At 54.6% G+C, this 13,915-nt stretch overlaps 1 protein-coding gene across 2 annotated transcripts; it reads right to left on the reverse strand.

Moving 5' to 3' along the window:
• Positions 1–1,248: 1,248 nt before the first annotated feature.
• Positions 1,249–13,825, reverse strand: BSPRY (B-box and SPRY domain containing). 2 transcript variants are annotated; one of them, XM_064523606.1, is made up of 6 exons: positions 13,652–13,825; positions 12,044–12,142; positions 11,006–11,236; positions 8,210–8,235; positions 6,795–6,919; positions 1,249–1,842 (listed from the first exon to the last, which is right to left on the reverse strand). In XM_064523606.1, exons 1-6 carry the CDS (start codon positions 13,715–13,717, stop codon positions 1,316–1,318), a joined length of 1,074 nt encoding a protein of 357 aa, XP_064379676.1. In that variant the 5' UTR covers positions 13,718–13,825; the 3' UTR covers positions 1,249–1,315. The 2 variants fall into 2 exon arrangements, with proteins under 2 accessions (XP_064379676.1, XP_064379677.1); XM_064523607.1 differs by lacking the exon at positions 13,652–13,825 and adding an exon at positions 13,341–13,487.
• Between the last annotated feature and the right edge of the window lie 90 nt (positions 13,826–13,915).

The following is a 13,915-nucleotide window of genomic DNA, read 5'->3' on the forward strand; positions in this document are numbered from 1 at the left end:
CCACAGGAGCTGGTACGGCCTCAGGAGAGCTCAGTGCTGTGAAGTGGGCAGCTGATCCTCTCACGCTTTCCCCTACCTCTGCCCTAGCTGGGCTACAGTGATGAGGTTGTGTCTGCGTTCAGCAGAGCCTTGCCCTGAGCCGTGGAGATGCAGCAGGAAACATCACACTGGGAAGGGGAGCAGCTCGGGTCTCCCCAGCATCTCAAGAGCAGGAATTCAGCTGCAAAGCACAGCCCACTGCTTCTTTATCTGAAGCCTCAGCAAGCGTCCCACCAAGCTGCTGCCCCAGAAAAGAAAATGACAGCATTTTTGCCAGGTGCTGTGAAAATCAATTCCAAGAACTTGCAATACCCAAGATAAAAGAACCTGATGGAGCCCCTTGCTGTCTTCTAAAGTCCACCATCAAATTTAAAGCTCAACTAGAAGGTTTGTAATTGCTGCAGTTCACAGCACGTATCGTCCACTCCTCCCCACCGACGGATGGAAATAAGCCCTCGTTCCGCAGAGGAACTAAATGATTCACCCAAAACAGGCTGGCAAGAGCCGGGAATCAAACTGATTCCAAGTCCCAGCACTGCTGCTTTCACAATTTGTTTTAGCCTTGATTCTACTTCTAGCTCAACACTGAGCTAACCGCACGTGCCAGGTCCGAGGTCTACCCCAAGCTGAACTGGGCTCATGGGGGAATTGTTGCTGCTCCTGAGTAGACAGCTATTCTCTGCTTCTGACATAATCAGCCCCAAGTAAAACACTCCTCTGGCTCTCCAAGTCCAGGCCAGCAGCCCTGAAGTGGAGGTGGCCGTGTTTTGCAGGGACCGATCCAGAATGGGGAATGCTCAAAAGAGCAGTGCAGCTGGCAGCACAGTTACACCGAGCACACAACCCGTGAGCTCCTGGCACGGAAGAGTCGTGCCTGATAAATGTGTAGCAAACAAAGCTTGGGGCCACGGGTTCGCGTGCCTTCACGCACGAGTTGCTTCCTGCAGGGTTCAGGAAGCATGGCATCTGTTCTCAGGTACAGCAGGAACTGTTTCTGCTTCCCCTTGAAGCTTGAGGTCCTGGCTGCAGGCTAATAGTTGGATGCTACAGGACAAATACAGAGTAATTAGGCAGCTGAGAGGGAGAGAGGAGAGTTACCATAAAAAAAGCAAGGAGCAGGCATTCAGGTTGAAGGCCTTTTCTGAATGCCACTGTATGCAAGCTGGTAGCCCTGTCTGGGCTCATCGCATTAAATGGAGAGACTGTATATCGTATATACAAATATATATTCACAAGGAGATCTGCTCCCCCACCCCCAGCCAGTGCAACGCTTCACTTAGTGGACAAGCGAGATACTCTGGTGGGCCACAGCAAAGACGGGATAGAGGGGCGCAGTGAAGGTCTCCCGGTGGGAGAAGAGGATGGCACAGGAATCAGGGTCGTAAAAGAGCATCTCCCCTCCAGCAAAGTCAATCAGCACGCCGAGCTCTCGCGGAGACTTGATCAGCTCCACGGTTTGCTGGTGACCAGCGTGCAAGAACCTGAACTCTGTGTCGTAGCGCGAGAAGACCCAGGAGGCGGGATTGTAACCCAGGCGGGCTTCGTTGCCGGAGCCCTTACGCTGCAGCGAGCTGTATGAAACCCCCAGCTTGTAGGCACAGCTCTTTTCCACGCTGATCCTCCAGGCACAGACTCCTGTGTGGAAAGCCGTGGTAGCCAAAGCATTGGGCCAGTGGTCGAATCTCTCGGGACAGTCCAAGTACACCTTTGCTTTCTTGGGGCTGAACGTCAGGGTCCTCTTGTCTTCTGACAGGGTCAGGTGCGGGTTGACAGTTTTCTCATCTATGTGAATCTCTTCGGAGCCTGTGAAAGAAGCCAAGCAGTGAGCACGGACTCTGCGGCCCCTGCCTGAACCACCCCAGGGGACCGTGCCAAGAGTAAGTCACGGGGATCAGCATCAGAGTGAGAATCGCCCTCTCACTGCACGTTTTCCTTGTGGAGGTTCCCCTGGCATGAGTCAGTGAGAAGGGGGGATGCAGCACTCCACATGACCACCTCTCGTGGCTAGCGGGTGCCCAGAAATAATGGAAAGGAGCTAGCCAGCAGCCTGGGATCAAATCTGGTCAGGATTTGGTAAGCTCACTAACCCGAACAAACACTACCAAGGCAATGGCTTGGGACACTGGCCCTGACCAGTCAACCTGCCAGAGCCACCTCTTCTTCTGTGATGTGCCACTTGCTTGGAGGATACCGGGGGACTTTCAGACAAGGTCTGAAACAACATAGACACTCGTCAAGGCCCAGATTCCCCCAGGCACGTCAGAAACACCCAACTCCAGAGCGAAAGCGCGTGGGGCCACTGCATACAGGGAGCCTTCTGCTCTCCCCCCAGGACACACTCTACCCTTGCACCAGAAGTTTTGTAGTCATGTCCTGCAGAGTCCAAGCAGGATGCTTCTCATCTTATTCTGACCCTGGCCTGAATCGTCACAAAACAGAATTCAGCAGCATGGTGGAGCAGCGGTTTGGTTTATCCTGGTAGCAGGAAGGAGATCAGTGACTGGAGCAAAGACTCAGACAAGCTTCCATGTGTGGTGAGGAGAGACCCACATCTCAGCCCCGTTCCCTGGAGTCCCTCTCAGTCAGGTTGCCACCCCCACTGCCGGAGAGGAGGGATGGACTTCTCCTCCCCTGGTCAAAAGCCTGAGCAAAGACAGCGCTGCGCTGTTTGCAGGGAACCAGCAAAGCCGGTAATACCAGAACAAGGAGGGTTGGCAAGGGCTGGGCTGGGGTGATCCCTCTCCTCCTGTAGAGCACGCTTGAGCCCAAATCATCATCAACCCATCACCACCCATCAGCCCAGAACAGGCATGGAGCAGCCCTGGGAGGTGACACCAGGCGCTGAGTTCAACGAGGACTCAGTTCAGTTTTGCTGTGACTTAAGGGGCTGCCCAGTCACACTCGTATCACGCCGCAAAGCGAGCAATCTGCACGCCTGAGGTCAAAGCCAGGCTTGGAGACCACAGGGCAAAAAGGACTTGGGGCACCAGTCGTGGGTGGGAAGAGGGTCTGCACCAGGTCTTCAGACCCGTAGGCAGGGCAGGGGGGCTGACAGCACCCAGCACTGCTCACCTTGCCTTGACTACCCCTTTCTGTCTGTGCCGTCTGTTCCCACCGTGAGACACCCAGCAGGCCTGCAAACCAGGGCACGAGGGCGTTGAGTAACTGCACAAATATTTCCCTTGCTCTGTAAGTTGCCTAAGCAAAGAGAAAGGGCTGAGGCTCGGCTGACTCACCTCTACCTACTCCTAGGGGAGATGGAGTTCGTATCTGTCGGTGCCTCTCCTTGCCCTGCCTTCCCTCTGCCCTCAGTTCATTCATTTTATGTCTTAAATTGTTACAGAAACAAGGTTGGGGCAGGTGAGTCGTTTGCTCTCCCAACGTTACCAGAGGGTGAGGCTGGAGCTCTGCGGGCAGGAAGAGCTCTGTCGGGTGAAGCCTGTCCCTGCCATTTGCCAGTCACCTCGACTTGGCATTCGGCACTTAGCAGGATGAGGCCCTTAACGAATCAAGCCATTACATTGCCCTGCGAACATGGTCATCTCAGAGCCTAATCCGCTGCAGCTCCCACGCGCTGGCAGAGCACCCTCCAAGCGCTGCAGGAGCAATGGGAGCCACATCAGCACCCGCCTGACCAGCCAGCACCACGGGCACAAGATAGCCCACGACATTAAACAGCAGTGGTGCTGGGTGAGGGATTTCCTAGCACTGTAGTTGCCCTGTGGCTCCCTGGCAGCAGATGAACTGAGACTGAAGCGTCAGTTTGTGCAAAGTGGAAGTGCCCCACATGCATAATGTGGCAAACTTGCACATTAGGTGAAAGCTGTTGTGGGCAACGGCAAGCAGAAATAGGTGCTGAAGGCAGCATCCCCTTTCAGCTGAGCAGACAGCCTCATTTGCTTGATGATTTACTTCACCGAGCGCTGGCCAAATCCTTTGCAGCACGCCTGCCTGCCGTACCGCGCTCTCCATACGTCTCTGCAGCTCATTCACACTGCCCGTTTGAAGGCTGACTTTCCAAGAAGCCAAACACTGCTATGAATTCATAGAAAATGGAGCAGCGTGAGACTTTCTCCATCTTTCACTGAGAGAAGGAAAGCACTAAGCCTCGTATTGTGCAACACACATCCAGTCTAGGTACAACATTGCAATCTGGTGTCCGTGTACAGGGAAATACCAACCTGACTACACCAGTGTAACTTCATTAGGGAAATAATTCCAAAAGAGCATCCAAGCAAGGCCCAGTGCTGGTATAATTAGCAGAATAATTTAGATTAGCAAATTTTCCCAAGCAGACAAGTGTTTTGTCATGATTAAATCTGCCCTCTTGATATTCTCATATATTCTGATGAAGAATTCCACCAGGGATTCTTCTCACCTCAAAATCCACTTTATTTGTGCTACTCCCTCAGTACAGTACCTTTCAGAATAGCCTTGCCTCTTTAGAGAAAGGATAGATGCTGAGTAGATAAGTTAATGTCTGTTAAGTACGCGTGTACTACTTGAAGCACATTTTACTACTTTTACAAATCCAAGACCCTATTTCCAAACTCCCGTATCTGAAATTAAAATCCTCTTATCTAGATTTTTGCACCAGGGTGAAACCTGGACCCAGCCTGGGACTGGGGGCCAACCAGCAAAACGTCACCATGCTATGGCTCAACATCTCAGCTACCTGGGACAGCTTTAATCTGTGTATTTTAGAGTGACAGGCTGTCCCGCTTCTAACAACCCCCAACCTGCTAAAAGCAGAGAGGCTATGAGATGTGTCACCTCTGCAGAGAGTTTATTCACTCCAGTTTCTAGTCAGCCTCACCGCTTACTTCCTGCCCCGCAGCAGGATTGACGTAGGTAGCTTGTGAACCGAGATCCCTCCCAGAACCGTGCTGGGAGATGTACATTCGTTCTTGGTACGAGGAAGAAGTCACCAACCCTAAACACAAGTGATACAGAAGCTAGCCGCCAAATAAAGAGATCAAAGGGACCATATTTATTTTTGAGGTAATGAAGTGTAGATTCTTTTGCGTTCTGGTTTCCAAGTTTCTGCCAGCCTTTACGGGCCACCTGCCAAGGCTAGAAATTAACTTTTTTCAAGCAAACAAACAAGACTGTCACTTATTCAGCTGTCTTCGGGAGGAGGGACCACTAAATAAAACATAACATTACTGTGCCTTAATGAAAGCTAGGACCATTGCAGTTAATATTAAATTTTTAAGGCTATGCCCTGGGTGGACTACGGACTCGTGAGATTAGCACGGATATGGCAGGCATCCTCAGCATATAATGATGACATGCTAAATGCAACCACAAAAAAAAAAAAAAAGTGAGAGTGAAGTTTCTGTGTTATGAATGCACTGACAGACCCACTGCTAGGACTAAAAGCCTTAGAATCGTTACATTTGACAAGTATGCTACTAGAAAAAGAATCCATTAAAAAAAGAGAGTCACAACAAAGAATTAAAGGAAAGGTTTCCTGACTGCCTTGATAGTTTAAACATCTGTTGAGAATCTGCTCAATTTTGGCAATGTACAACTTCAGGATTTGCATAATTGCCAGTAATCAAAGACTCAAAACAGAGAAAGGTCTTTGGCACAGGCAAAACTGAATAATTGCAAAGGGAGAGCAACATCGGAGTTTGTAGCAGAAGAGACAAACGCTGGTATGATCCGGTATGCACAGATTCTCAAGTTAACACTTGAGAACACAAGCAATAGAAGTCAGAAGAACACGCCTGCAAAAGGCAACTGAAAGCAGGGAAAAACTGTGGACCACTCATCAAAACATTTAGAGCAAGATCAGCAAAAATCAAAGGTTATGACAAAACCTTTCAGAAGATCACCCCAAACACTGTTCATGGGGCAGCACTCAGGATAAATCTTTCCAAACTATGAAGGATGCTGCCACCCCTGAGGAACAAACAAATAAATTTGAAATACCCTAATGATGGCCTGGAGATAATACTAAAAGCAAACATCTCACCATCAGCAGCTCAAACAGATTACTGCCAGAAAGAGCTTATCTCTCACTGTTCAAGAGAGCCGACACCAACTTGGTAAAATGGTGTCTTGAGCACACTGACGGCCTGACAAATGCCTCTGATGCAACCCCAGCTTTACAGTAAGAGCTGAAGTGAATCACACATCCCAGGTGTTTCCAACAAACCGCCCGGTCCTGCACAGCCACCACCTCCTTCAGCTTACAGTCACAAAGCTATTGCATTTATCTCTTTCTCATTTTGGCACATTAGAGCTTCTTACAGATACCACACGGGTGAGATTACCCTATTTTAAAATTACCAGTAGGCCAATGCTAAAAGGGGCAAAGAGGAACTTCTGTAGCAAAGATTCCTATGGCTGTACCACTCTTACTGGAGTGTCTAAACGATCAGGAAAATAGCAAAAGAAACAAAGTGAGATTATGCAACAGTGCTGCCCACCTGCGTAGCAGCTCCTCTTCTTGCACGGCCTCACGGCTGGGAGCAGCCAAAGCCACGGCCCTACAGCTTCCCTTTCGCAAGGGACAGCTACCGCTTCCCTGGGACAGATCCTCACTCGCAAGCGATTGCCTCTGTGGCTCAGTGCCCATGTTTGCACACAAACTCTGAAGCACAGATTGAAACTGCTTGTTTATTCCCAACATCCCCTTGCTTTTAAGCACTGGGCAGATATAGCATCAGGATGTTTCTTTGGGCACGAAAAGAATGATCTTGCTGCAGGAACCCCCAGAGAGCACGAGACCTGAGCGAGACACTGACCTGTGATGCAGCAGAGAACAGCAGAGGCCCATAATCGGTGCAGCAATGGACTCTGAACACACTTCTGATTAAAGTTTAACTTCTCAGACTCCTGTGGCTCTAAGATTCCCTCTGCTGCCTCTGTCCTAGCAAAGAAACACAAGGGTTATTTTGAAACACTGATTTATTGACCAGAGCTGGGAGATGCTTATAAAGATCACTAGGAAGTATTATAGAAATATGAGCTGGAGACTTTGCAAGAGCACCACTTGTTGCAGAGAAACTATGCTGGGGGGAGGTTTCTAGACAAGCTCTGCCTCCTAACTGATATTTTCGGTTAGCTTTGATTACAGGCACTTCTGAAAAGACTTCAGTGTTTTAAAATACAATCCTGGTAGCCTGAGTCAACAGCTTCCTTACTCGGCTGACACAGAATAAATGGGTCTGAAACCAGCCATCAAGATACAAGGGGAATACAATGAACAGGCTGTGGTGCGAGAATCACATTTCCCTGGGAGGCCTTTTGTCAACAAAGCCTCATTGTTAGGGCAAAGGGGGATGCTACCAGAAAGCAAGCCAGCGCTCCAGGAGATTTCACCAAGTATAGCAAGGAGACTAAGGGCTCGACAGGTCCCTGCAGCACACACATGGAACTCGCTGCTTGTCAGTAAAGGCTGAGGCTCTGGCACTGGCTGCTGGGGATGTGCTGCGGTTCACTGCTTCTTCTCTACAAGCAGGCTGCAGGCAAAAATACTCCTGAAGGTCTCTGTATAGCAGAATCCAACAGTGCTAGTTAGCGCCGTTGTAGCAGCCGCTGAAACACCTGTAAAAATCTGGCCGCCAAGCTCCCTTCACAAGCAAGGGCAGCCCAACACTAGCGACACTCCATAAGAGACGTCCTTCAGAAAAATTGACATCTGCACCCGGTCCTGCCTTTGCAGACACTGTGCAAGGGGTCCATCTGCTCAGGAAGGAGGCAGCGTGAGCACAGAGCTCAGACACGTTACCCCTCCAGGCAATGCCGGACCAGCAGTTCTCCAGGCATGAAGCATGCCGGTTTTCCAGGTGGACAATCCTACTGTCACTCAGCCAGGGACAGGTTTGCTCCCATGGAGCTTTCTAAGGAACTAGAGAAGGTCTCCTGTAAGCGAGTGCCAGAGCATCTGCCAACGCCCCTGTGGACACTGTGTCCTGGTCTCTAGTGTTTCTAGGTGCCAGGTCTCTGCCTGAGCTGCAGTGCAGCACGTGAAGCAAAGACAAGAGGACACATCGGTATATCTTTGGTCTGTCCTCAACAAAAGCAGCACAAGGAAGAAAGAGAAGGGTGTCACCTGCTGCCTGGGCAATGGCATGCTGCTCGCAGCAGGAGCTGAGGAGGGTGCAGCCAAGCTTGGAGAACAGGTCAGGAAAAGGCCAAGGAACGGCCAGGTACTAACCTCTCGAAGATCTCTTGTTCTGCATGCTGTGGACAAGGAGAGGAAGAGTCATCACAGCTGAAATTCCCACATGTAAAATCCCAAATACAGCCTGAGTGCTTCCAAGGACTACAGCTCTTCAGGGGCACAGCAACCCCCCCACCCTCACCTGGACAGCAGAGTTGCTCTGCCCCAAAACAGGCTAGTGATGCCTTATACGGGGCCCAAGCCTCCACTACAGGGATGCCCTGAGAAACCAAAGTTGGAGCAAAGAGAAGACCCACCAGATGCAGCAGGGAGGTGGGCAACCCTCCGCCTTTTTTTCAGGCCTCCTTCCCCCAGCTCTGCTGACTATTCATCCCCACCCTCAGAGCCTCTATGAGCTGCTCCAGCGCATCTCCTACAGCTGCAGAGACTCCTCGCAGCCAGCTCGCCTGCAGCAGGAGACCCCAGCGCCCCACATCCTGCGCGTTCTCTAGCAACACGTCAGAAAGGCCTGCTCCCTCCTCGTGCCTTTCTGCTGATGGCCTGCACCCCCGGGAGCACTGCTCTCCTTCCTGTCCCAAAGAGAGCAACTCCTCATCCCAACCATGGCCTTGCAGAGCAAAGGGAGGTATCTAATATATATGTTCTGTAGTTGCAGCACTTTTTTACTCCTTCACTCAGAAAATGAGTGGGAATGGCTGAGGGCGATACATCTTCCATGGGTCCAGGGCTAATTTCTGCCAAGCCAGCGGGACTGGGTAGCTGGATGACAGTGGCTCTAGCAGGGCATCGGGACTTTAGACACAGCCAGAGCACAGCTCTGCTGCGTAACGCAAGCACTGTTAGAGCAGAGCCCTGCAAGTACGGCTGGATCACCTGGTACAAGGGAAACGCATGGGAGATCTAAGGCAGGTAGAAGGTCTCTGGAATCGTAAAGAATCTGATCTGCCTCCAAACCCTTCGGTAAACACCAGGCTGCCAGCATCTGGGAGCCTTTTACTGCTGCACCTCTCCCTCAGCCAAGGTGTGAAAACCCCAGGGCTGTCAGTTTGTCGGCCAGACTCTCTTCCGTGTCCCTCCCTCTTCCCCCACCCTGTCAGGGCACACTGCAAGAACATCCTGTGCTTACAGCAAACAGCCCCGAGAGCTTCTGATAAGAGGTAAAGCAGTCCTGCTGGTCTAACATCCTCAGGGCCTTCTTCACAACAGATGAACAGGAAAAGTGCTTTTGCAGGACAGATGTGTTACCCAACCATTTATACAGACACTGACCTTCCCTGTAACACACCAGCACGGTTATAACAGAGCTATCTAAAAACAAACAAACAAAACCCTCTACTTTTAACATAGTGGCTGCTATGTGTCAGCCCCCCACCAGCTCTCTGACTCCCAGCATATCAGAGGTGCATGCAACTGCACTGGGCAGCAAGGGCGTGTAGCACATCTCAGTTCCTCAACTACCACAATGGAAGGGCCTTAGAGTATTAAAAAATCCTGGGGAAATTCCTGCTTACATGCCAGGCGCTCTTCTGCTATTACCCCAACAGCTCATTTAGGTTGCACAGTAGAGCCTGTATTAGCCAAAAACTGCCCAGAAAAAGCATGTATTTTTGTGTAGGTTCTAGTCCAGGTGTGGCCCTGCTGCTACCCGGGTTAGAGAACCTAAGCCAAGAGCCAAATAACCTTGGGATCAATGCCATTTGTTTCTGTACCTGCTGACGACGGTGCATTTGCACTGCTCAAGGGATAGCCCTACTATCAAAGCGGTGGAAAAATATACGTACACCCTGCGCCCAAATACAGAGCTGCACAGTGAACCCACGTGCCCGTTCTACCTTCCTGTGACACGATGTGTGTTAGTTCCTGATATGCCAACACCAACAATCCAACGTGGAGAATTTATCACCTCTATTTCCCCTCCATCGCATGGCAAAAGAAGAAACACTGGTCTCACTGGTCTCTTTTCCCCACTGGCATTTGATGGAACTTGTGTTCCAACCTCTGCTCTCTACAGCGAGCCACGACCCAAACAGCTATGATGCCTGGGCAGGACGGACACTGCGCTTACCATCAAAGGAACAGCCAACTACCTTCTATCCTCGGGACCAATTCTGCTTTCCAAGCAGGGCTTCTGCCACTGGCTTCAAAAAGTTACATGTAACAAGCAGCGGCTAAGAGCAAGGAGGAGGAGGAGGTGGAATACCTACCTGCTCACGTCTAAACAAAAGGAATTGCTTGGGTAAACCGAGACAATTTAATAACCAGAAAAGGAACTGAGCAAAGGGAAGCACAGGCTGCTTTGCAGGATAAACACACAGAGGTATTTTAGGTGGCAAAACAGACTTCTAAGAAAAGCTGCAGGTGCCCCAAAGATCACAGTTTGATTAAAACTAGACAAAATACTATAAAATTCATGGTACAGTCTAGCAGATGTAACAGGTTTCTCCTGCTCTCAGTCCATAAGCCAAACCTGGCTCGGTCCCGGCTGTCAAGCCTGAAAGGCACCTAAGCGGGCAGCACCAAGCCAACATCTTGGAGACCTCAGCCTGGATGGTAGTTCTGACAACCAAACCTCACTTCACGCAAAGGCAAAACCAGGCAGAGCATATGCTCTAGGAACCACTGAGAAACCATGGGAGCTTGTCAACGCCAGCTGAAGGGGCTTCCTTGAGCTAGATCTGCAAACATAGGTCCTGTCACTTCTGACTTCTTCACTGTCAGTGCAGCAACCTCCTGAACCCCATATTTGAGCCCCATAGGATCCATGATAAAAAGTCTAGGTTTGCTTCTAGGCTGACTGACCTGTCCCTCAGTACAACGTGCAGTACTTACCACCAGGTCCTGGTCATCCAGGTTGGTGATCATGTCCACCAGGTAGGTTCGGAGGGCAGAGAGCTTCTGCAAAGCCTCAGTCCAGTGCACCCGCTGTGTCAGGATGCTCTGGTGAGCCCGCTCCTCCTCCGTGTGCACCTCCTCCAGCAATCGCTGTTCTTCATTTTCACACATGTTTCTCACAAAGATCAGCCGCTGGATCACCAGTTCCCGTGCCTCAGTGGCTGCGCTCTGGCAGAGCAAGGAGAGAGAAGGAACATCAGTCTTGTTTCAAACCAAACAAACACCAACAGCTTCTGCCAGCTTCCTGCAGACTCAACTTTCAAGATTATCATGTTAATTCAGCCCAAACCACACTAATCATCACGGTGCAAACAGGTGAGCGAGATAACCAGTCCCAAACCTGCCTACTGCCTCCTGGCTTAACCAGCTGTGAGGATAACTCCACAGTGACTGCTGATCACCGTGGTACCTAAGTGACAACCTGCGGCTCTGCTACGGACCAAAGCACCTTCCCTCAACAGATCTTCCAGGATCACTCCAGCAAGAGAAGTGCTATTAACAAGAAACAGAGCTGACGACAAGAACGGTCTCTTGTTGTCCTGCATCAGTGAGGAATCCAAGAGACGCTGGGCCTAGTGAAACCTCTAACAGTATCACACTAACGCAAAGAAATTTTTTTTGCTCGCATACCCGCTGAGGCAGAGCTGGAGAGCGCTCACCACCGCAGCGCAGCTCCACAGCCGCCCCCGCAAGCCAAACCCAAGGCACTGGGCAACGAGGCACCCACGGCACGCTCACGCTGCGCCTCGCCTGCCTGCTTGACTCGCGCAACGGAGCCGAGCTCCAGCTTGCACAAGCGAAACAGAAGTCAGTCAAGGGGGACAAGGACAACCCCTGCAAACGGAGGAGCTCCCCCGCCCCGCGTCACCCTCGGCAGCGCAGCACCTCTGCCGCGGGAGCGTCAGCAGGGAGAGGCGAGCGTGCCAGGCCAGAGCGCCGGGCCGCGCTGCTCTAGGACAAAGGGAAGGGAATTACCAGGACGCTCTGGTTCTTGGCCGGCAGCACCTCGGCCATGTGCTTGGCTATGGCGGCGCTCTGCAGCTGGAGCCGTTCGCACTGATCCACCAGTTTGTTCTGAAACGCAGAGCCGAGAGGGAGGTCAGGCCTCGCCGGGCCCGCGCCGCCGGCTCGGTGCCTCCCGGGCGGGCAGCCCCCGCCCGGCTCCCCCACGGCCCCACAGCCTGCCGGGCCCCCACACGCGTCCCTGCACGCAACCCCACGCCCCACGCCTGCCAGAGACCCACAGCCCACCAGGGACTCCTCACACAGCCCCGCAGCCCGCCGGGGACCCCACACCCAGCCCCACACAAAACCCCATAGCCCACCAGGTGCCCCACACATGGCCCCACACACAACCCCACAGCCCACCACATGCCCCACAGCTCACCAGGAACCCCACACATGGCCCCACACACAACCCCACAGCCCACGATGTGCCCCACAGCCTGCCCAGGACCCCTCACCCAACCCCAGAGCCCTCCAGGAACCCCACACGTGGCCCCACAGCCCTCCACGTGCCCCACAGCCCACCAGGAACCCCACACACGGCCCCACACACAGCCACACAGCCCGCCCAGGAGCCCACACCCAACCCCACAGCCCTCCATGTGCCCCACAGCCTGCTGGGGAACCCACACACGGCCCCAGAGGAAACCCCACAGCCCACCACGTGCCCCACAGCCCGCCAGGGACCCTACACAGAACCCCACAGCCCACCACGTGCCCCACAGCCTGCCAGGGACCCTACACAGAACCCCACAGCCCTCCACGTGCCCCACAGCCCGCCAGGGACCCTACACAGAACCCCACAGCCCACCACGTGCCCCACAGCCTGCCAGGGACCCTACACAGAACCCCACAGCCCTCCACGTGCCCCACAGCCCGCCAGGGACCCTACACAGAACCCCACAGCCCTCCACGTGCCCCACACACGGCCCCACACCCAACCCTACAGCCCTCCACGTGCCCCACAGCCCGCCAGGGACCCCACACACGGCCCCACAGACCTCCACGTGCCCCACACACGGCCCCAGAGGAAACCCCACAGCCCTCCACGTGCCCCACAGCCCGCCAGGGACCCCACACACGGCCCCACCTCCCACCACGGGCCCCACACACGGCCCCGCAGCCCGCCGGGCCCCGCGCAGGGCGGCGGCCGGCCCAGGCCCGGCCCGCGGCGGCGGCGCCCCGGGCCCCGCTCGCCTCCTGGCCGCGGGGGCCGGCACTGCAGCGCCGCGGCCGGGCCGGGCCCCCGGTGGCCGCCGCCGCTCACCCGCAGCTCCGCCGCCTTGTCCGCCAGCGCCCGCGGCCCCCCGCCCCGCTGGGCCATGCTGCGCGCCGCCGGGCTGCGCGGCGGCACCTGCCGCAGGTGCGGGGGGCGGGAAGGCGGCGGCGCGGCCCGCCCGCGGCCGCCCCGCCCGGCCCGGCCCCGCCACCGCCACCGCCACCGCCGCCGGGAGGGCCGCGACGGCGCCGGGCCCCGACCCCCCCCCGCCCCCCCGGGCGCGCGGTGCCGCCTCCCTCCGTCCCTCGCCGGCGGGCGGCAGCCGAGCCCCGCCGCCCCTGCCGGGCCGCGGCACTCACGAGCTCGGCCGGGCTCTGGGCGGCAGGGGCCGGGGCGGAGGGGGGCACCGGCCGCGCTTCGGCCATGGCGGCCCGGCCCGGCCGAGGGGGTCCCGCGGGGTCGCCGCCCCGCGCCTCGCCCGGTCCCGGGGGCGACGCCGGCGGGAGGGCGGCGACACCTCCCGCGGGGCGGGCGCGGCGCTGCTGCTGCCGGGCGGGGACGCGCTGGCCCTGCCCCGGCCGTCGCCAAGGAGCGGGGCGGCGCGGGGCTCGGCCCGGCCCGGC

This window comes from Dromaius novaehollandiae, chromosome 20 (assembly GCF_036370855.1).
Source record: "Dromaius novaehollandiae isolate bDroNov1 chromosome 20, bDroNov1.hap1, whole genome shotgun sequence".
NCBI classification, from domain to species: domain Eukaryota; kingdom Metazoa; phylum Chordata; class Aves; order Casuariiformes; family Dromaiidae; genus Dromaius; species Dromaius novaehollandiae.